Source organism: Fulmarus glacialis, unplaced genomic scaffold, assembly GCF_000690835.1.
Source record: "Fulmarus glacialis isolate BGI_N327 unplaced genomic scaffold, ASM69083v1 scaffold25767, whole genome shotgun sequence".
In the NCBI taxonomy this organism is placed as follows: Eukaryota; Metazoa; Chordata; class Aves; order Procellariiformes; family Procellariidae; genus Fulmarus; species Fulmarus glacialis.
In genome coordinates, this window is record NW_009222117.1 from 1 (window position 1) to 24,175 (window position 24,175).

Genomic DNA, 24,175 nt, shown 5'->3' on the forward strand with positions numbered 1-24,175 from the left:
CGCGGGGGGTGCGTGGGTCTCCTGTGATGGAGGTTTTCCTCACCTCCGTCGCGGGCTAGGGCAGGAGTAGGCGGGTGGATTGCGCACCTGCAGCGGGATTGACTTCACGTGCGGGTCTTTTGGCCTTGCGGTCGGTTGAGAGGCTTCCGGCTGGAAGCAGCTCATCGCTGATCGAGCTGTAATTAATGACTTAAAATTGCGAAATCAAGGCAGTCTTACTCGCGTCTCAGTAAGGAGTTTAAAAAGTCAGAAGTGGCCGTAGTTGGCACCAAAAAATATATATCTGTGTTATCAAAAGGCCTGTTTAGCAAAAAGTTGCCACATTTCTTATTTTTCCTTTCTTTGTTTTGTGACTTTTCTGAGCAGAACCATGCTTTGAAAAGCCATTCTGCTAAGCGGTTTTCATCATTTACTGTGAACTCAATCAGGAGACTGAATGGATTTTCACAAGTGAAACAAGATGGAGCTGGCCAGCTCAGGAAGTGTATTGTAGTAACGGATCTTTCTTTCAAACTAAGTATTTTTCTAACAGACTTGGTAAAATGCAAAATGACATAAAAATTCATCTAAGTTATCCTTTCCCACCGAAAACCAAGGAACAGTAGAAGTCTCTAACAACTGTTTCAAAACAGGAAGCGGTTAAACATTTTAATACTTCAGCTCAGTAGAAGGTGCAGAAGTGCCAGAGCATACCTAGAAATGGAAAGTGTGTTACGATTTTCTACACATTACTGCACACAGGCCTTTGCAAACACTGAAATAAATATAATAGGTTTTGTAAAATGTGTTTTCCAGGCTTCTTGGAACACCAAACTACAGCAAGTATCTTCAGGATAGCTTCTTTGAAAATAGAGCTGATGAAATCATGCAAAAAGTTGTTGGGGAAAACAGAGCTTGTTCATTTCCAGAATAGAAAATGGATTATAAATAATAATAATGTTTAATATCTTTTATCATATAAACACATCAGAGCTGTTCATCACCCTGCTAACTCTCAGCAAGAACAGCCAACCTCCTTGTAGTTTCAAGAACTGGAAGTAGGTCTGCTGAAGTCAGTGAAGCAATGAAAGTGGAAGCATTGCAGTCTACAATGCATGTTATAAAATCCCTGACATCTAATTAAGACCTTTTTATCACTTTTTTTTTTTTAAAAGGAATTATTCTGGAATATGTACAAGGTGGTGAGCTAAAGACTAAATCTATAGATCTACTTAATCTTGGACCTGAGTAAGTATATTATTTCAGATAACAGCACTCTCTGCTGTTTTATAGCATGCTCAGATATAACTCTATTTGATTGTTTTTAACGTAATTGTGGTCAGCTATGTCTTTGTTCGCTAAAACACACACAGAGAAAAGAAAATAACATTCTCAAATCATTCTCCTACTATTTTAAATACAGAATCTTGCATTCCAGCTGATTATTACCGTCATGCTTTTCTGTTCAGAGGTGAAGCCTCTTTTTGCTTATAGAGTTATGATTATCAAGATGCCTGTACAAAGCCAGCAGAAATATACAGTGGTTAACGTTGTAATGTTGTGATGAATGACACAAAGTCTTAGGTCCTGTAATAGCATTTCTGGTCTTCAGAATGTTTTCAAAAAGTGAATCTAACTCAGCCCCAAGTTACATTGGTTTAAATGACCTCTGTTGAAATCACTGCAAATAACAACTAGACATCAGTTCAGATCTCTCCTGTTAATTAGTTCTCATAACAACCATACGTAAGGCGGAGTAAGATAGGCAAGTAAGTCATTCCCTCCCATAACTAAGTATCCGCTTCTGTTGCAAGTAATGGAAGTTTTCTGGTTTCTTCTGTTGTGAACATAATTGCAGTTGGGTCCTTTGAAAGAACAAGTAGGAGTGCATAATCTGATTTTCTAGTCTCCTACAGATGATGAAAGAAATTGCAGGAGCTTGGTATATCTAAAAATCAGGGATTGGCCTAACTGAAGAATAAAAATTACAAAGTATTTCAAAGTCAAGTTTAAATTTAAGTTTGATAGGATATCTTTAGGTAAGATAGAAGGCAGAGGTCACTTCGTGAGGAAGTAAGTGAGACTTGCTATGTGGAGGACAATTCTCAATCACATCTGGCTCTGGTTTTCAGCCAGTTGGAAGGCACCAGTCTGAAACTCTTTTATGTCTCCCTGGTGAAGAGTAGCATGAATTTGTTGTAATGAGAATGTTGACTTGACAAGTTACTATGCTGAATTAGCTTTAATACTGCTATATGTAATTTATGCACCAGTGCTTGAGAGTTTATTTGACTGGCTATTTTGTGCATTCAGTGACAGAATATAATGGTATGTCACAGAATCAGAGAATCGTTTCGATCAGAAGGGACATCTTGAGACCACCTAAAGCAGGGTCAGCTAGAGCAGGTTGACCAGGACCATGTGTAGCTGGGTTCTGAGTATCTCCCAGATGGAGACTCCACAACCTCTCTGTGAAACCCATTCTGGTGTTTGACCACCCTCACAGCAAAAAAGTGTATTTTTGTGTCCAGGTTGAATTTCTCTTTTTTTTTTTTTTTTTTTTTTTTAATTTGTGCTGCTTGATGCTTGTCCTCTCGGTGGGCAGTACTGAGAAAAGTTTGGCTCCCTCTACTTCATTTCCTCTCGTCAGTTATTTGTACACGTAAAAAATATGGAACACTTCATGATTTGTATGTCATATCTAGTGGATTTTTTCACAGAACTTTTTGGCTGGCATCAAACACCATGGAAAGATTATCAGGATTTATGCAGCTCTCAAACTATTTCTTCTGCTTTCCTCCAGCTAATGTCTTCCTCTAGGCACCCAAAAGAAAACAATGAAAAGAAAGCTGGGAGGCTTAATATGATTTTGGTCATAGTAGTCAGCCTACATGCTCTACTCAGCCAGCTCTGGTAGGACGGACTTCAGAAAGAAGGAAAAAAAGCTACCATTAAGTAAAGCTGCCAAGATCCATGGAGTTTATTAGGCAGAAGAGCATGAAGCAATATGATTGTCTTAATATTGACATTGATATGGAAGAGTCCTTGCAGGTGGGCCAAAGTTAGTAGACATTATAGGCTGCACATGCAAGATGAAAAATCCAAACTTATAAATTTTTTATTTTTGTCTACCTGGAAACATCCAGCTCAGTACTCTGGATAAAACATAGCGAGTCACTTTATGGAAGAAGTAAGTTGTCTGGTATTACTTAACGGGAGTATAAACACTGAGAGGATACTGATTTATGAGGATGTTAGTGGCTCCCATTTAGAGGGCTGATATAGAAAATCCCCTTTAGACTGCAATAATTTACATACTAACAGAAATGCTAGGTTTTCTTGCTAGGACCAGTTTTAAGTGTATGTTGGTTCTTTGACTGCCAGGTGTTGTCAATGGATGTTTCTCATGGATGGCCAGGAATCAGACTGCGGACCAAGTGTTAGAAGTTATTATCATAACTAAGAGTTATAGGAACAGGCATAGATTTGTGAAGCCACAGACAGAGATAATTTTAATACTTTCCATATATAATTTATCTTGTTGCTACTTCGTGGGCAATTCATTGGGAATTTATGAAATTCCACTTTAATTTAAATATTTATTCCAAAACTATCAGTTTTGGATACACATTTCCCATGTCTGACCCTCTGTGGAAACTCTTTGAAAAGGTAAAGTTCTTGCCAAGCTAAAACTTTTACAAGTTAAATCTTACTGAACAACTTTAGTAAGAGAGAGAAGGAAGTATAGAAACCAAGAAAGATTTATCCTTATTTCTTTAAGCTGTTACAGATTGAGATAAGTGCATATCATTGAATTGCTTACTTCAGTTTCTCTGCAAGTACATAATATGCTTGCTTTTATAATTATAATTATTGCCAGAGGATGAAATCTGATGGGGTTTTTTTAGTTTTTGTTTTTTTTTTTTTTTTTTTCCTCATAATTAGCACAGATGCCATAGCCTTAGTAGAAGAAATTCGAAAAGGAGAACCTCTCATCACAGCTTCCTGCAAGGAACACGTCATACATTTAGTACGGAGATTGCAAGAGAAGCTAGGGGAAAAAGAGGATCACAAGTTCTATCTTTTTAAGGTCAGAGGCATCTTTAAAATAATTTGGGGGATTTTGGGGTGTTTCAGTTGTGATGTTGTGAGTATATTTCTACTGCTGCATGTTGTGCCTGAAAGCAAAATTTGGACTTTATGACCAATTTCTTGGCTCTTTTCAATCACCTCTGCACTGTTTAAAGCGACTGAGTCTGGCCTGATTACGTCTGCCAGGAATTCCCCCAAAAGGCTGGGAGGTATAACTGTTCCTAGACAGTGTTTACACATGCTTATGTACAAGGGTGTGTTTTGGATGGAGAGAAATAATTCTCTTATTTGTCAAATAAGACTCTGTAGAACAGCAACACCCATAGTCATGTTTAAACAAAACTTGTAAATAGACCCCAAGTAAATTTGCGGCTGGGAAAGGCCCAAAATATTTTCATACCCTTGTCTACTTGTTCTTCATTTTGTGAAAATTGTGTTTATTTTAGGTATTCTGCTACATACAGTAATATTGATTGTCATTACTTTCTGTCAATACTGTTATGTTTGAAAATCAATAGTTTGATCTTCAGCTTACAAACAGCACCTTGTAAATTTATTTTAAATGAGTAAGATTTTTAAGAACAATTATTAGAGAGACCTTTCAGGACTTCAAATCCAGTATTCAGTCCACCAGAAGAGAATAGGTTTAATTGTATTTAATTGTGGAAATAAAAATAAAATTGCTTCCAGAAATTGCATGTTGCAATCTGAAATAATTAAGTGTTGTATCTTTATTGTGTCAGCAGATGGCAATATGTAGCTGTCAAAAATTGATGGTCAGTGCTATGTTATTGATTGTTACCTTAAATTTAGAGAGAAAAGGGAGTAGTTTTGGTTTGTTTGGCTAAAAAAACCCTTACATGTTGCTAGATATACCTTGGGTTCTTTTGGCCAACAATACATATCTTGTGAATTCTGCAAGAATCTGTGTATTTAACCTTGAAAACAGAGCTATGTAATAAGGCATCTTAAATTTAAAATGTTTCTGTTCTGTTTTAAGGTATGCTCTCAACTGAGATAATGCCTTGCTTTTCACAAGATTTTTAAATTGTTTGTTCATCACAGAGGCTGACAAATCATCAAATGCTTGTCCCAATTTCAGTGAAATAATGTATTTGTTCTTTGTTGGGTCCAGTGCCATGTTTGAGCTTCTGTATTTGGAAATACTAGAAGCAGGCAAATCCAATCAGTGCTGGCTTATTTCCTTCACTCAAGAGTAGTTACAAGTGTGTGAAAAGAACTTTTTTTATATTTCAGTTCCATTTAATGCTTGTAAACAAAACATGAGTATCAGGTGCTTCTTAACTACTAATAAAATACAAGAAGTGGGTGGGGGTGAGAATTTTTTTTTTCCAAACAATGTTCCATATGTTTGCATTGTTTGGAAATGAATATTTTTTCCTGTTGCACTGGAGCATAATCTTAAATGAGAGTATACATCTTTTTGTTATTTCCAGTAATTGTGGTGATGGTGTTGTGTTAGGCACCCTGCAGAGAAACAAGCTTCTGTAACAATTTCTCAGGTTTTAAACCATTACATAGCAATGGTATGCTGTAGTGATTTGCAGATTTTATTGTAGGGACTGCTGTAGGAGATTTTGCAGAATCTTTACTATTGCCTTAGGGTTTGATTATTGTATCATTTGCACAAGCAGTTCTTGCTGGCTTGGAGTTCTGTGGATGAAGCAACTGCAGCACTGGGCATTGGAAGAATTAGTCCAGTGATCTGAGATTGAACATAAACCCATCTCATTTTCCTCCCTTTTTTTCATAATTGTTAAATATGTTTGCTGTTCAGAGCTGCCTGCATGGAGCCCTAAAAATGTCATGGATCAAATTTCCATAGATTTACATAATTATCCATTCTTATATGCCGATATTTGTATACTGTGGCTGTTTTTAAAAAAGCAAAATATTTTTGTCATTTCCACGTCTTAATTGCCCATTCCCACTGCTGTAGCTGAAAGTACAACTTGTCTTACTTTCTCTAGAGAACAGAAATTGCTGTTTCTCTAACATAAAATACCTTTTCTGTTTCTCTCTCTCTCCCTCTGTCCTTCACTTGACCATTGTTATTTCTCTTCCATTTTGATCAGTCCCTACTCTTCTGAGTAGAAGATCTCTGAGCTCCTTTCATTTTCCTTTTGGAAACAGGCAGCTGAGAAAGCTAGAGACAAGAACAAAAAGTTGAAGCTCTGGTAATATGTCAGGGATTAAATGGCATTGTTCATAAATCATTTCTTCTTCATTCTTACACTAAAGAGAAGACCTAGTGGACCACTGCTGTATTTTTAACATCCCTTTACTTCACTGTCAGCAACTGCTGTGATTTCCCAGGTTATGATTTTATTATGCTTTAGACTCGAGCAGAAGCCAGCTTGTAATAGGTAAAAGTTGTTCAAATGCAAACCCTGTTATACAGTAGCTACTTTATTCAAACACAAACCAGATTTTTTTTTTTTTTTTTGTCACTTTCAAAGAATTGTGGCATGCTGACTTTCATTGGCAGTATCTGAAACCATTTTCACCTATGTTTAATAAACCTTAATATGTATTATTATGGGTATGAGATAATTTACACAAAACATATATACTATCTGATTAAAGGGCCTTAGAAGCAACGTTCGAAAAACAGTGAACTCCATAACCTAGACAATACAGGCAGACATCAAATTTAAATTTCCTTTTTGAACATCTGTCTTGATAAGTATCTTTGTTATGGTTCTGCATGTCTTTTTTGTCATGACCTCATAGGACATAGATGTAGCTTATTTCTGTTCTTCCTGTTTTTTAACACAAAATCATATACTATCTGAAAAGCATCCCATAACTTAAAAGACTCAAAATACTCAATTCAGCTGGATCTCTTGATTCACTACAAAAGGCTTAATATTAGTTGGGATTTCTTGCATCAGTGATCTCACCAGGCATAGTGTCCTCACTCATTTGCACTTTCAGCTCTGGTCTAGGGTTACTTTACTGGTCTCAGAGAAGGTGGAGAAAAAGCAAACATGGAGGAAAAGACAGTTCATTCAAGTAAAATATAAATTTGAAATCAATACTATATAATATCTGCAGGATAACCTGCAGAGACCTGGGGGATTTTTTACTCAAGGATTAAAGTATTACAGCTGTAACTGCTAATCTGACAGGAGGAGGAGAAAATATTAACCTGTTGAATATTTGGAGCAATTTTTGTTTGTTTGTTTGTTTGTTTTGTTTTTGTTTTTTTAATTGCATCAAATGTTGTTTTCTTCTCCCTCCCCCGCTTCTATTTCAGGTACTTAGAGCACATATATTGCCACTGACTAATGTAGCATTTAACAAATCTGGTTCCCGGTAAGTTGTTTTCAAAGTCAAAATACATAATCACTAATCAAAGTTTTGTATTTGTAAATTAAATTGTAAGGGAATTTCAGTGCTCTTATGTTGCTGCAAAAAGAATTTAGCTGTGCTGCTTATAAGCAGCTTCAAACATGATGGGGATTTGATTTCAGGCCTCTGTGGGAGAACCAATGGGAGATGCAAAAAAGTAGCGGGTGAGATTCAATTTATGTAATTTTTTTCTTCCAAGGTGATAGTTTGTTGACAATTACCATATTTCAGAAAGAAGCACCTTCATGGCAATAAAGTGAATATTACTAAAAGATAAATGAGTCTTTGACATAAATTCATTTGGGACTTTCACTGTAGTGGAATTTCATGTTAATGGATTTCACCGTGGACATATGCCTAATCATTTTTTCCTTCATGTCTGGAAAGCAGCAGCTTGCTTTTTAGTTGAAATACATTAAAGATTAGAAACAAGTTTTTTTTAATGAGTAATATTTACAAAAAAAAAAAAAAAAGAAAAGGAACCTCTATGGTCATTAATCTATATTTTTGAAAGAAAGAAGAGATTTAGAGTCTGAGACAGTGCTAACTGAAATCTGTGGAAATAACTCATTTGACTATGCACCAGGACCAGTAAGATATTTACTGTATTCAGAAATTAATCTCTTTTTGCTTTAGCTTTATCACTGGAAGCTATGACAGAACTTGCAAAGTATGGGATACAGCATCAGGAGAAGAGCTACGTACGCTGGAGGGACACGGAAATGTTGTCTATGCAATAGCTTTCAATAATCCCTATGGGTAAATACATTTTCTCTGAGATACATCATAATTGCTTATCATGTTATTTTGCAAATGCAGCGCTGTTAGTTAAATTTTAACATAAAATAGACTATCTCAAATTGAAAGAGTTCAAATCCTGAATTTGTAAAGTTCAACTATAGCTAATCACCATGGGATGACGCTGTATATTATTTGTATAAGAGATACATTCAAGCATGATTTTTGCTGTAATTTTTTAAAATTAAATTTAGAAAGTCAAAGCATAAATTCCATTAGATATTGTCTTGAAAAATACATATATGAGTCAGTTTAATATATTGAAACACAGATTTATTTCAATAATATCTACATGATCAGATTGTGTTCTGAATGTTAATCGTTCTTTACTGCTTCCATGTAATTGTATATGATGTGAGATATAAGTACTTATGACAGCTTGTGTTGCTTCAGTTAAGGAGAAAGAACATTTCTGTCATAACAAAAGTAGATTTCTCCATTTGGTATTACACATTCATTATTATTTAGGACATGATTTAGAAGTGTCAGAGCTGTTGAGTAATTTTTATAAAATCCACAGGGTGCCACTGTATGAATGTCAAACATGAATCTGTGCATGTTTTGTTTTCTGCAATAACTGTTTGCCCTAGGTTAGAATTGCCACCTGTTAGGTGAAGGGAATTACATATTAGCTACTGAAATTTCATTGTCATTTTCTTTCTGAGAAAGCTGTCATGTGTAAGTATAAATCATTTTGTAAGTATAATTTTGCTTCTCTGCAGAATAAGAGAAATTAATTCCTATTTTTATATTGAATTACATTACTTCTTTCACTGTCAGATGTCCTATTTATCAATTAAGCAATACACAGTTAACATCAGGAAATAAATGTTAAAGACTTGTTCTTACACTATTTGGAGCATAATCATTTCCTTCTAAATGAAAAGACTTTATCCAACCTAGAACCCGCTATATCAATGTCTTTTATTCTGATATTATTCTTTACTTTAAAAAAGCAATTAATGAAACTTGTTCACATACTTTGAAGAAACTAATGTATGAAAAAAATCTGTGCAAAGATCAATAACTAAACTGTAACATAAAAATGAAAAAGCAATATATAGTGACCGAAAATCTGATGAGAACCTTGAGCTACTTTCAAATTAAAAGTTCAGTAAAAAAGGAACTTTTTTTTTTCTGCTAATCTTTAGGTTCCAATACAGTGTCCCTTGCTACATTTTCTGGGTACCTCACTTAAGTTCAGTCTTGCTGCAACTGCAGTTGGTCACAACGCTTCCGCTGACTTCAGTGGGAGTGGAGTTCGACCTCTGAAATTTGGGTAAACTACTTATAAAAAGAGTTTATAACTGTTGATAAACAAACAGATGCTATCTGATGAAATGACATAACTTTTAAATACATCTGGAAGTACAGCAGATAACCTCATCCCTAATGTAGGTCAGTCATCAGTTATGAACACTTCCGTGCTAATAGATAGGCACAGTGGCTGTTTTAGAAACTAATTATGTCTGCTAATTTTTTCCCTTAATGTAACTTCTGTTTGTGAAATGTTGTAGTGCGGCTGAATGCACCAAAATGCATGCAAGTTTCAAGAACTGGGTATTGTTTCTGTGAATTCTACTGTCTTTGAAGTCAGAAGTTTTTTTCTAAATAAAAATGACAGGATTTTTTCCATTTAGGGACAAGATTGCCACTGGATCTTTTGATAAAACCTGCAAACTGTGGAGTACGGAAACAGGAAAATGTTATCATACTTTCAGAGGACATAGTGCAGAAATAGTGAGTACTGATGGACGTTTCTTATTCCTTTATGCTTCCACACACCATCATTGATGGTTGTGGGTTCCAAGTCCCTGTGAGCTGACATTGGAAGGGGCAGCTATTCTGCTGCATCTATTCACACATTCAGACATTGTGAATGTTTCTGCACTGCAAGAAAAGATAGTCTGACAGTTCTTAGAAATAGAATAAAACACTGTATACAGTTTGAAAAGATATTTTTATTTTTAGTTTGTTCCAATTTCCCTTGTTTGCTAAATGTTAAAACATTTTTGAAAAATACCATAACAATTGGAATTTTCAATTTATTACACATATTTATTCCTTGATTTGTTTGTATATCCCATTTTTTTCTACATATCTTGCTTTGCCTCTCATATTTGCAGAACTAAATACACAACAACATATTGCTTGTATTGCTGTCTTTCATGCTGAGATCTGTACTTCATGTACAGGACCAACCGGAGCCATAGAAGAATGAATTTCTGAAATTTTAAGTGTTTTAACTGGCAATATGTGGGATGCTGAAATGTCAAAGATATATGAAAGGAAAAGTGTTTAAGCTTAAAAATACTTGGTTTCCTTTCCAATGCACTAGGAGCCCTATTAGCAATAGCAAATATCTTGATGCACAGCATTCTGATTTAAAAGATCAGGGCAATCCACTGAAACTCTTAATTTCAATGCAGAATATATTTTTAAATGAAAATAGCTATACAATCATTATTCAATAAAGCATTTCTGGAAATTGTTTCTGGAAACAATTGGAATTTAATTTGTAGATTGTGAGGCCTGTAACTAGTGTGAGAAAATGGTGGTTTACCTTGGTGAAAGGTGAGGTTGGTTTCCGTGGGTTTTTGATTCTCTGGATAGTTTGAAACAGTTATCCCTTACCATGGAGAACATGTTGCTTATTGAGACAGGCTGCACTGATTTTGCTTCCACAAATCAGTTAGCTAAATATTTAAAGGCCTCTCAATTTCTTCTGACTCCTGTAGGGCTTATATTAGACCAAAGCGTTATGAGTTGTGTTAGCAAGTAATTAGTAGAAGATAATAGCCAGCAGAAAATGATGTGTTTCTCCGAATGAGATCAGTTTCTGAAAGGCCATTATTGCATATGAAACATTGCTGGAAGGGCACGTCCATAGTTATTCAGTATAAAAACAAGAAAAACCAAGAAATGGACATAGTGAAAATGCACCAGTGACATGAGCTACTGTTTTCCTTTTTACATGGAATCTCCTATTCTTTATTAGCAGAACAATCACATTGAATAATTACAGAGAATGGGAAGATGACCACATGATTTTTTCATGTGAAAAATTAATTAAGGAAGTTGTTGAGCTTTTGTTCTTGCTTTTTCATAAATAAATATTATGTTGTGGGGATGCCCTTCACAAATGGTCTAGATAATGACACCTGTTAAGATAAGAGTGTGAGCGTACAGAGTGTGTTTGTGGGTACACAAAACTGTCTGGAGGGTGTTTGCCCCAAAGTGATCAAGTTAAAGAGGAAGCCTACCGAATGACAGTGTTAGGGAATACCGTCAGTCAGATTGAACAGTAACTGGAGAATCTCAAAGAGAATTTTGAAATAAAGAAGTAGAAAAGCCCTGAAAGAAGTGTAAAAGAATCAAGACAATTTATAACAGGGTGGGGGAGACATTAGTCTGGAAGCAGCAGCTGTCAAAACCTGCCCTGGTGCTTCCAGAAGTCACCCTGGGCATCACAATCTCTGCCTAGACCAGAGAGCGTAGCCTTCCTCTTGGAGACACCATGAAGAGTCTGCATCTGGCTAGTGGATTGTCAGTATGGGATTCAAGAAAAGAGGCCCCCTTGTCCCCCCCTGTAAGATGTGCATGTGTGAATTTGGATGCCTTCCCTCTGGCGTGTGGATCAGCAGAATGTAGGAAGTGGCATGGGTTCAACTAAAGCTAGAGCACTCATGCCTCCTAGGGGAGGTGTGTGCAAGTAGGGGAACACATACTCCTAGAAAGGGGGGTGCGCTTGTAACCGACTCATCTTGTGAGAAGGGGTGAGTGTGCATGCAAGAGTGTGAAAGTGCGTGTGTGATTAAAACATCTTGGAGTTATAGGAGGAGGTTTATAAATTTGTAACTTTATAAAGATTGCATAAGTTTATTGTATTATAGATACTGATATTGAATATATAGTTCTCTGCCAGTTACGCGCTGTTAATAAATTAACAAACTGCTTCAGTCTTTATTTTGATTAAAACTTTGTGAACTAAATAATTTCTCGCTGTGACACAAAATGAAGCACCTAAATAGTGAATTTTAATCCAGGCTCAGAAAATAATGCAGGAAATCTTCCAGTAAGTCTTTTTAATGCATTGCCATTGCAAAGCAGCCAATTAGTCCATTTGATTTGAGTAGTCATCCAGAGCTATCTGATAAGGATTTGTTGCTCTTCTAGTGAACTGTTGGAAGAACTCTGCAATTTTTCTGAATGCCATAACATATTAAGTCTGACTTCTGTCTTGTTTAAAAATATTAATCCTGACCCATTGTTTTTGAGGAAATGTATATAAATACTCTCCCACTTTTCCATCCAACATTTCTTGCTACAGGTGTGTTTATCATTTAATCTTCAGAGCACCTTGGTGGCAACTGGAAGCATGGATACCACCGCCAAATTATGGGATATAGAGAAAGGAGAAGAAATAGTCACTTTAAGTGTATGTTTGCCTTCCTTATGTTTTTAAAGGTGTTCCTTGCTTTCTTAGTTTTCTAACTGAGATAAATATCGGTATAACCGTTGCAACAGTTTCAAAACTCGAACTCGCGGAGTTTCTGTTACCAGGTGGGTCCCACAGTGACTGCAGTTACAAAACAAATTAAGAAAACTTGAAGGGTATGATAAAACTATGGTGTTTTATAAGAAGTCCTGTTTATCAAAAGACAGATTTTCTCATTTCAGTGACATTACTGCTATAGATCAGAATGCCTTCCATTGCTCATTAAAACATATCGCTATACTGTAAATTATGACCTCCTCTGCATTAACATAAAGTAACTCTGAGAACATTAATGTCAGACACTACATCTCTATGGATCTTCTTCCTGTAAACATCAGCAGAGGAAAGCCATCCAATTATCTCTAGATTGTGATGTCTTTTTGCTCTATGTGCCTTGCGGGGATTCCTCAGGGTCAGATTGTTCTATGCTGTTTCAATGCATTTCTCTTGCATAAATCCTAAATAACAGGTAGTGCATAAGCTTCCTTTGGTGTATGTGGCCATAGAGTGGGGGAGGCATTTTCTCCTTCCTCAGAGCCCTGAGCAGAGCAAAGAGCAGTGGAAGGTATGAACCTTTAGCTTACAAGTATGCTTACATTTATTTTTCCAAGCCTCTCCACCAACACTGATGACAAGCTGTACTGTAGTCTACTGTAAATGAATCATCTGATTTCAGTATGTATTGGTGAACACATATGATTCTGTTTAAATAAAATATGGAAAATATGCACTGGTGACATCACTGGACAATTGCTCACTGCTTAAGTGATGTGCCTGATTTTTTGCAGTTGTTGGGATATTGACTATTCCACAGTCCAGTAGATCTTTCTGTCAAAATTGTGGTATGCTGGACAAAACAGTAAATAATATGTTGAAGGGTTATAGAAGGATTATGCTGCTAAAAAAAAAGCTAAATATTGAACTACGTTAATGGAAAGTCATAACTTGCTTTCTCATACTCTTTTTTAAAATTCTCTCAGGGGCACTCAGCAGAAATTATTGCGTTGTCCTTCAACACCACTGGAGATAGGATTATCACTGGCTCCTTTGACCATACAGTAGCAGTGTGGGATGTTGACACTGGCAGGTACTAAAGTACTAATAAATGGGGACGGGGAGAGAATCAGAAGGGTAAGAGTGAGAAAAACTCCTGGGTTGAGATGAAAACAGTTTAGTAGAACAGAAAAGGGAAAATAATAATGATAATGATAAAATATACAAAGTGAGTGATGCACAATGCAATTGCTCACCACCCGCGCTGACCGATAACCAAGTAGCGATCGGTACTTCCTGGATCACGCCTACCATTCATATACTGAGCATGACATCACATGGTATGGAATACCCCATTAGCCAGCTGGGCTGGCTGCCCTGGTTATGTTCCCTCCCATCTTGTGTACCTAGCTCAGTCAGTAGGCATGGGAGCTGTCCTTGGACTAGGAGGGCACTTAGCAACAACTGAAAACATCAGTGTGTTATCAACATTCTCCTCATACTAAATCCGAAACACAGCACAGGAAGAAATTTAACCCTATCCCAGCTGAAACCAGGACAGTTCCTTCACCTTATCATTTGTTACTCCTGTTCCCTTTGTTCTTCTGAAAAGGAATGCTGCTCATGAAATGCTTTTGTATATGTTTTTTGTTCTAAATTTCCATCTTACTAGCACTGAGGAGGCAGACAGAATAGACAGATCCTGTTTGTGGCTGATGAATCCTCCAAACAGGAAAATATTTTATCAGCATAGAAACTTATGGTTTGGAAGGTGTCTAGAATTTCTAGTGGAACAGACTGTTTAAGTAGAAAGAAAGTATATGTTATGTCATAGAAAATTAGTCTAGTCACATTGTCTTTATAAACCACAGAGGGTCTGTTTTCCTTCTCACAGTCCTTTATGTCAGTATAAATTTATAAAGAGGAGAAAATTTGGCCCCTCTGACTGCAGAGAACAAAATGTCTTGATTATGATGCCAACAAATAATAATGTAGTAGCTAGATATGACCTTGTTGTATTAGCCTGACAAATCCACTTGTGTTTTCAACTGGAAACTCAGTATAAGTAGAATAATAAAATGATTTCCCTGATTACTGACAGAATCGTTATCTTCATAAATTACTTTATTATGTTTTCAGAGATCATATCTTTTTTCTTTTTGTGAGAGCAAGGGCAATATCTCTGAAATTTATATATAAAAGGAAAGTGTGTCTATAGTGATACCTTGGGGTAATAAACAACATGTATAGCTTAAAAATGAGAGTAATCATGTGATTTAAAAAATAATGTACACATAGTACATCATTTAAGGCTTGATCCTGTAAGCTTGACCCAGCAGTTTAATGTTTGGCGTGTAAATACTTAGGAGGCACTCATTCAGCACATCAGACCTTTGGATTCTACTTAATTCAGCCTGCTGTTCTTGCAAATATTTTTCTTTGAAAACAGCTGCTTCTTCCAGCTCCTTGTCTGAGCCTGCAATAAAGTCAAAGTCTTAGGATTTTCATGTTACATTAATTTTTTCTAAGAAATTAATATGGACTTCACATCAGGGTCAATACCAGGAAGTGGAGTATGAAGGATAAAATTTTAATTTAAACACTGGCAGCTCTGGTAATTAGCTAGTGGGCAATATAGTTGTGCCAGGGCCAGCATTCAGCCTTTTAGATGGCAGTTGGACATGTATACATTTAGTAATAATGAAAAGTTGCACTCAGAAAGACTGTGAGCAAATCATACTACTCTGTATACAGGTTCAGGTAGACTTGCAAAAATCTTGTAGGTGAGGTTGTGTGTGCCCATCTTTCACCATAAGAAATACATGAGAAACATTGCTTTCCAAATATGAGTTTGAACTTGAAATTTCTTTTAATTTTGCTGGCTGCCTCTGGTGAGTGCCTGTATTCCTCAGTTTTATTCTGGGTAGGTATCCAGAATTGTCGTGAGGGAAGTTGATGTAGGGACAAAAAGTCTCAAGAAGGTTCAAGATTTCTTCATAAAATGTTAAAATTAAAAAAAAAAAAAGGGGGGGATGGAGAATATGCTTTTGCAATACAGGTCTGTATTTCATCAATAATTTCTCAATGGCAGATACAGTCAGCTATAGTTCAGGTGAAGGTGTCTTCAGAGCCTCATTTGACAAATCAACAGCCTGTAACTGGGGTCAGGAGTGCTCGACACCAGCATGCTTTGAGAGAGACAGTTTCTTCTTATTTGCAATTATGGTGCAAATATTAGAGCATCCATATATTAAATTTCACTGGAAACTGAATGCTAAAGAAGTATTATCATGACTGAAGCTGATTTTTTTTTATTTTTTAAAAAATAATTTAAATGGAAAATTTTTATGGCATTTCACAAGCCTGTTTTCTGGGTTCTTTCTAATTGCGTATCTGATAGATCGTGGTTTCTGTGAAATGTTCCACATGTTGCTATTTATTCTGCTTATTGATCAGATATTTACGTTGAAGCTTGAAGCCTGGACTGCCTTTTCGAAATTTGGAAATTAAAGCTTTTAAATTTTAAATTAAAACTTTTTTCATTATTATGTATTTTGGGTACTAGATATTACAATAATAGCAGTCTTGATGGCCAAATAATATATTCACAAAATTAAGAAGTTTTCCACTGTTGTTTTCTGCTTGTTGATTTTTGTTTTTACTGTAAAAAGGTCCACACAATTACAACAGTGCAGGCCTCACATTGTTAGAAAGTAAAAGGAATAATTCTATAAAATGACATGAGTATAATCAAGTTTTTGTTATCATAAACAAATAGAACATTCAATTGCTCAGGAGATTTGCTTTGCTGTTCATTTAGCATATATATTAATTTAGCTACCCTTATATATCTTATGTAATGAATAAAAACATTTCAGTTTTAAACTTAAACTCATTTAGTTGTTTTTCTAGTCATTAGTTTATCCATTAGTTAAAGCAGTTTTCTATTAATGATATAGTGATATTAGCATTGTGATAATAACCCAATTTACTAATCCTTTAATATATATATATCAATTAATCTTTTTTAAGGTTCATTGCTTTATAGGCCATTAATTCATAGGAAGAAATAACGGCTAATTGTACCCTCTCTGAAGAATTTAATGGAACTGAAGCTGCAGAATTTAATGGAACTAATAATGTCAGTCTTTGTGCAGCAAGAAGTTTAGGATCAATGAGGATTAGAAATCATATTTCAGTTTGGCTGTCATTTGCCTGTTACTTGGGAACATGCTAACATTAAGTACCTGATTAAGTTCCATTTGATCTTCAGTGGATTTTATAAAAGGTTTAGATTATATGGAGTTTTAAAGATGTACTGTTTACAGTTGGTTGAAGTAGGATAATGGGAGAGTAACGTGGAAAAACCTGTTGTATGTGCTTTGTATATAGATGAACACAAGAAATCTGTCTCTGGCACTGGAAAGTCATCACATTTCACTGGAAATACATTCACTAAAATATTTTTGAAAGAGAAGAGAGGACTTTTCCATTTTATTCCTTACTGCCTCTTTGTTTCAACAATAAAAAATTGAATTGATATAGTACTAGAATCCTAAATGAGCTGTACCACTCCATTTAATTGCTTTAATGGATAAAATGGTGAAGACTTGACACCTTAACTATACCATTTTATAAACTTGCTTAAATTTATATGCGTATATCAAAATACACACTAAAAATGTAAATTTTCTTTTTTGTAGGATGTTGCATACTTTAATAGGTCACCGAGGAGAGATTAGCAGTGCACAGTTCAACTGGGACTGTTCTCTCATTGTCACGGGATCAATGGACAAAACATGCATGGTAAGAAAGTTAAGTATGTACTGAATACAGCTACTTGATACATAAAAATATATCTTTTGTAAATGGAGGAGCATTATTTTAAAATAGTACATGTAATTCGTTAAAGAATTTACAACTAAATGTAAAACCTATAAGCTTATTCATTTCAGTGAAGTCCAGTTGAATAACAATATATATATTTTAAAGCTCGTTTAATCAATACATTGAAATAAAAAATATATAGGACTTCATTAAACTGACTAACCAGTGACTCTTTATTTATATCCAGGTTTCATGTTAGTACCTTCAGTCAGATATCAGAAAGGGCATATACATGTTGCTTTATGGATCAGCTAGATATCTATCAAGTAAATTAGTCAAAATAAGCAAAAAAATTACCCTTATTTATTTATGCAGCTGTGGAATGCTATGACTGGGACACATATAGCAACTTTAACAGGCCACAGTGATGAAATATTGGATGTCTGCTTTGATTATGCTGGCCAGCGTATTGCAACTGCCTCTGCTGATGGTAAGTGAAGTGACTGGGACTGCTATAAGAATTGCAGTAGTAGCATAAACCAACTTTTTCCTTCTGTTTTGCTTTGAAAGTAGCTTGATGAAAGTGGAGTATCATGACTTGAAACTATAGATCAAGCAATGTTTGTTGCATTATAGAAAGTTTGGCATTAAACTTAAGAAGTTTTCCCCAGTGAAAATTTTCTTATTTTTCACACTTCAATCAACTCAATATGTCTTTCCCCTTTAACTTCAAACTTGATTCACTTGTGGCTGGAAATGCATTTTAAATGTTTAGGTAAGTAGCTTTTGAGTGAAATTTGGTTTGGGTGGCTCAAATTTAGGCTTAAATGCAAAAGGTAGTTGGAATTTTAATGGTGGATTTGCTACTAGGCTTTCCAAATGCACCGCTAGAGACAACACAATAAAGAGGTACTGAAAGAAGCAATTTTGTTTTGTTATTGGTATGCAGCAGTTTTGCATGCTTATTATTTTTTTTAGGAATTGCAGTAAATAGTTTTTTGTATTCACCTGCACGGTGTTATATTATAGCACGTAATGACAATACTATATTATTTTTACGTACTTAAGTACTTGATTTGCGCTTTCAGAAACGCGATACCGGACTGGATGGGGGCAGCTATTTGGATCTGATTTGCTGTAGTTGCTAAATTAAGACATAAGACAATATAAAAAGTCTCCTGAAATATAATCAATAGCTTATAAAATATAATTAATAGTTTATTAGATAGAATGAATATCTGAAATACAATGAAAGCTTTCTGAATATATTGTACATGCATTCTGAAATTAGAGACTTCAGTGGTCCATGTTCTATGTGGACATTTGTATTCACATTTTAGAAGTTTTCCAGTAGAAACTATTAAGAAGTCAACCTTTTCCAACCAGATTACAGATCCTTTTTGACGTACTTTATCCTTGGAGGAAACTGTGTTAAGATTGTCTTCTATTTCTTTTGAAATCAAACCTAAGGATGAGGCCCTTTGACCTTATATTAAAATGTTCTTATTGAAATGCATGCTTAAGCATAACAATCACAAATGGCTCCTAATCTACTGCAACAGGATCGGCAAGAGTCTATAATGCAGAAACAAAAAAGTGCATTGCAAAGCTAGAAGGACATGGAGGTGAAATTTCAAAGGTAAGTTGTTTGTGGTTTGCGGTTTGCACCTTTTCTTGTTTAATTACGTGTGACATCCAATCCACCAGTTACTCCATGACACAGGAATACTGTTAAACAATGCCTGAGGGACAGGATGCCATCCAGAGGGACCTGGACAAGCTCAAGAAGTGGGCCCGTGTGAACCTCATGAGGTTCAATAAGGCCAAGTGCAAGGTCCTGCACCTGAGTTGGGGCAACCCCCGGTATCAATACAGGCTGGGGGATGAAGGGATTGAGAGCAAGAAGGACTTGGGGGTACTGGTGGATGAAAAGCTGGACATGAGCCAGCAATGTGCGCTCACAGCCCAGAAGGTCAACCATATCCTGGGCTGCATCAAAAGAACCGTGGCCAGCAGGTCGAAGGAGGTGATTCTGCCCCTCTACTCTGCTCTGATGAGACTCCACCTGGAGTCTCACCAATTAACAATGAGGATGGTGAAACACTGGCACAGGTTGCCCAGAGAGGTGGTAGATGCCCCATCCCTGGGAACATTCAAGGTCAGGTTGGACGGGGCTCTGAGCAACCTGATCTAGTTGAAGATGTCCCTGCCCCTGGCAGGGGGGTTGGACTAGATGACCTCTAAAGGTCCCTTCCAACCCAAACTATTCTATGATTCTATGAATGTGGTGGTAAAATTATTAATATTTAAGATTGAGAGGTCTGGCTAAGAAGTTATCTTTACTAAAAGAACATTCGTTTCAACTAAAAGCTATCAGTCAATGATTGTTTCCAACTCCTCACTTCTGAGCTAAGATAATACTGTGTGTGCCACTCCTATAGGCTCCACCAAGAGCCATCTCTCCGTATTGTCATGTTATTTACTATTTAATTCCTAAGAATTGTGGCAGTTAGCAAGCTACTTAAGAAATCTATCCCTGGGAGGGATGGATACCTGGCTTATTTAACATTGAAATTATTGTTTTTCCTCACCTCTTTCCTTTTTCTGAAAAAGTATATAGGTTGGGTCTCCGCAATCACTTGGCAGAGAACAGGGGAGCAGAGAGGGAGATGCTGTCTGAATGTTCTCTCATTACAATCATAGTTAATAGAGCTTCTGTCTGACCTGTCCTAAATTGTACTTGTGTTATTATGCTCTTGGAGTCCCCAGATTCTCTGACAAAATAAGCACAAGTTTTTTAGTCTCTTGATGACATCTTAAGGCTATTGCCTCTGAGGCTTTTACCATCACCCTTTTTCCTTGCTTAGAATCATAGAATCATAGAATCATTAAGGTTGGAAAAGACCTCCAAGATCATCAAGTCCAACCGTCAACCCAACACCACCATGCCCGCTAAACCATGTCCCTAAGTGCCTCATCTACATGTCTTTTAAATACTTCCAGGGATGGTGACTCAACCATTTCCCTGGACAGCCTGGTCCAAGGCCTGACCACTCTTTCAGTGAAGAAATTTTTCCTAATGTCCAATCTAAACCTCCCTTGGCGCAACTTGAGGCCATTTCCTCTCGTCCTATTGCTAGTTACTTGGGAGACGAGACCAACACCCACCTCACTACAACCTCATTTCAGGTAGTTGTAGAGAGCGATGAGGTCTCCCCTCAGCCTCCTCTTCTCCAGGCTAAACAGTCCCAGTTCCCTCAGCCGCTCCTCATAAGACTTGTTCTCCAGACCCTTCACCAGCTTCGTTGCCCTTCTCTGGACATGCTCCAGCACCTCAATGTCCTTCTTGTAGTGAGGGGCACAGAACTGAACACAGTGTTTGAGGTGTGGCCTCACCAGTGCCGAGTACAGGGGCACGATCACCTCCCTACTCCTGCTGGCCACACTATTTCTGATACAGGGTGGGATGCCGTTGGCCTTCTTGGCCACCCGGGCACACTGCCGGCTCATGTTCAGCCGGCTGTCAACCAGCACCCCCAGGTCCTTTTCCTCTGGGCAGCTTTCCAGCCACTCGTCCCCACGCCTGTAGCGCTGCATGGGGTTGTTGTGGCCGAAGTGCAGGACCTGGCACTTGGCCTTGTTGAACCTCATACAGTTGGCCTCGGCCCATCGATCCAGCCTGTCCAGGTCCCTCTCCAGAGCCTTCAGACCCTCGAGCAGATCGACACTCCTGCCCAACTTGGTGTCATCTGCAAACTTACTGAGGGAGCACTCGATCCCCTCATCCAGATTGTTGATAAAGTTATTGAACAAGACCGGCCCCAAAACTGAGCCTTGGGGAACACCGCTTGTGACCGGCTGCCAACTGGATTTAACTCTGTTCACCCCAACTCTCTGGGCTTGGCTGTCCAGCCAGTTTTTTACCTAGTTTCTACCAGATCTGCTCCTCTTTACTCTTTTTCATTTCTCTGCACACCTGATTTATGGAACAGAACAGAAAAAACATATTTCTGTGGCAAAATACATGGAGAGTGTTATTTTCAAAACTGCATAAGGGACTTGGAAGTATAAGGCTTGTTTCAAAAATCACTTGGTCATGAGGAGTGTGCTCATGTACTTTGCTGGAAGTCTTGTCTGGCTCAATTTTGAATGCCAAAGTTCAGTTCCAAATACATTTTGTTACTTCCAAAATTGGATGTATTTTTCAAACTTTGTTAGCTAATGCTTGCAACTTTTCATTATTATTTCAAATGGATAGATTTCACTAGCTTCCAGGCTAGTACGCTAAGTCTGTGCTGCTTTTGATTCATGTATTTTATAATTGAAATATTGTTATTTTGAAACTAGGATGGTTCTTAATGAACAAAACTCACGTGTTTTCATTGTATTGATTTGACTATTATAATCACTCTGCTGAGAGAATATTAAATTCAGAAGGGCTAGTCTTTCCTTACTTAATATACTCAGTGCAATATTCCACACCCAGTGTAGATGGACTGATGAATGCGGTCTGAATACGTGCTGACATGTGGGTGGGTTAGGGACAGCTTCCATCAGGGTCCTTAGTGCTGGCATGATTTCTTTGCTCGAAGTGAGAATCTGCTCATCCGGGAGCATGTTGAAGTGTCAATCTATTTCTGCAGGTGTTTTGTATAGCTGTGATCACTTGGGAAGTTTATTACTTGGAAATGTGATTTCTGGGGAACAGGCATTTTGCCCTCAGTAATTAAGGAATTTTGCATTAAATAATAGACTGGTATTGTCCAGTTAGTGCTATAAAAATGTATCTGATCATCTGGAAATGCATGCAATTTTGGCAATGAATGTTTAACAAATATGAAGACATACTAAAAATGAGTTGCCTTCAAGTGGAAGTTTTGATATTATAGAGACGTATGTTATTTAATGTATAACTCTACAAAGCATGTATAAATTTTACATTGGAATGATGATAACATTTAAATAAAGTTGTTACAGTTGTAGAGCAATTGTGATTTTGGGCGATAATGTTCTGAAGCCTTGATCCTGTAGTAAGGTCATTGTATATAGACCTTTGTAAATAAACAGAGTTTTCAGCCACAGAAGTTTGCCAGGGTGACTCTAGTGGAATACCATCCTGCATTTTAGCTGAAAAACTGAATGCAAGAGTTGCTGGTTTCTGTTTTCACTTTTAAATCACTAGATATGCTTCTTTTTCTAGGCATATTGACTTGCTAAGTAATTTAGCTCTTTTCTATATTTTTTTAAAGATATGTTTCAACCCTAAAGGCAATCGTATACTAACAGCCAGCTCTGATAAAACGGCTCGACTCTGGGATGCTGCTACTGGGCACTGCTTTCAGATATTAGAGGGTCACACTGATGAGATATTCTCCTGCGCTTTCAATTACAAAGGTGATACAATCATTACAGGTAACTAATATATTCCAGTATTTGTTTTTTCTTTGTTTTGAGAGACATTTTAAATCTTGTTATGGTAAAAAAAATTAAGAGTCTGAAAAGTGCCCTGGGGCCATATCACAAATGCAGGTACCAGCAGTGACTTACAATGTAATCAAAAAAAGCTAGAAACTCACTTTGGAATGGATGCTTAATATGGATGAATATGGCCATGAACAAATTTGTATAAAGGCACGGGCATACCCTACCATCTGTCCTATGGGATGTACTAGCCCCAGACCAGTGACTAAGCCATTTTCTCACAATGTATTGCAGTGAGGGAAGTCCAGATGAGCAAAATGCAAAGCTTTTTATATGGGAGCACACCTTTTGTGTACTTGGCACTGCATTCTGTTCAGGTTTCATTCACTTCAGATGAAAAATCAAGAGAGTGGGAAACATGAACAGAGTATTTGTGATTGCTTCGATCTTTTGAGTGAACTACAAAAATACAGGATGCAGGATGATCTCAGCTAAAAATATTGCTGTAGGTCCTGCTGTCTCTTCCTAGCCATGGACAGAAAAACATTTGTCTGGCTCGTCAGCATTCCAGGTAGATTGTTGATGTAGGTGTTAACAAAAATAGATAAGTTGTGCAATACAGCTAAATGATTGCCTCACGTGTTTTTATTACTAGGGAGCAAGGATAACACCTGTAGAATATGGCACTGACTGAAGACAAGGAAAGATCCAGTTTGGTATATGCCTACTTCATGAGATTCATAGTCAATAAACTCAATCTTTCAGATCTGTTTTCTTTTACCCTCTTTGTTCAGCTTCAGCTTTACTGAAGTAGAGAAGTTACCTAGATTTGGGTGGGTTTGACGTTGCTGATGTCTGGTAGATATGGGATCATAAAATCACAAAATAGTAGAAGTTGGAAGGGACTTCTGGTGATTGTCTAGTACAACACCCTACTCAAAGCAGTGTCAACTAAGCAGGCTGCCCAAGACGTCCAGCTGGTTTTGAATATCTCCAAGGATGGAGACTCCACAGTTTCTCTAGGCAACCTGCTCAGTGTTTGATCACTCTCACAGTAGAAAAAAATTATTTTTTTTCTTATTTTTAAATGGAATGGTTTTTTGCATTTCAATTTGTGCATGTTGGCTCTTCACTGGATATTGCCAAGAAGAGTCTGGCTCTGTTATCTCAGTCACTTGAGAGAAATCATGA

General features: G+C 36.9%; 1 protein-coding gene across 1 annotated transcript; it reads left to right on the top strand.

Moving 5' to 3' along the window:
* Positions 1-1,154: 1,154 nt before the first annotated feature.
* On the top strand, positions 1,155-23,674 carry DAW1 (dynein assembly factor with WDR repeat domains 1; the record flags this gene model as incomplete). Its single annotated transcript, XM_009581346.1, has 12 exons — positions 1,155-1,227; positions 3,925-4,069; positions 7,352-7,410; positions 8,083-8,205; positions 9,885-9,984; positions 12,575-12,682; positions 13,723-13,829; positions 17,440-17,542; positions 17,939-18,053; positions 19,126-19,202; positions 22,813-22,975; positions 23,640-23,674. Coding segments are annotated over 12 exons (1,208 nt in total), but the record flags the coding sequence as incomplete, so codon positions are not given.
* Between the last annotated feature and the right edge of the window lie 501 nt (positions 23,675-24,175).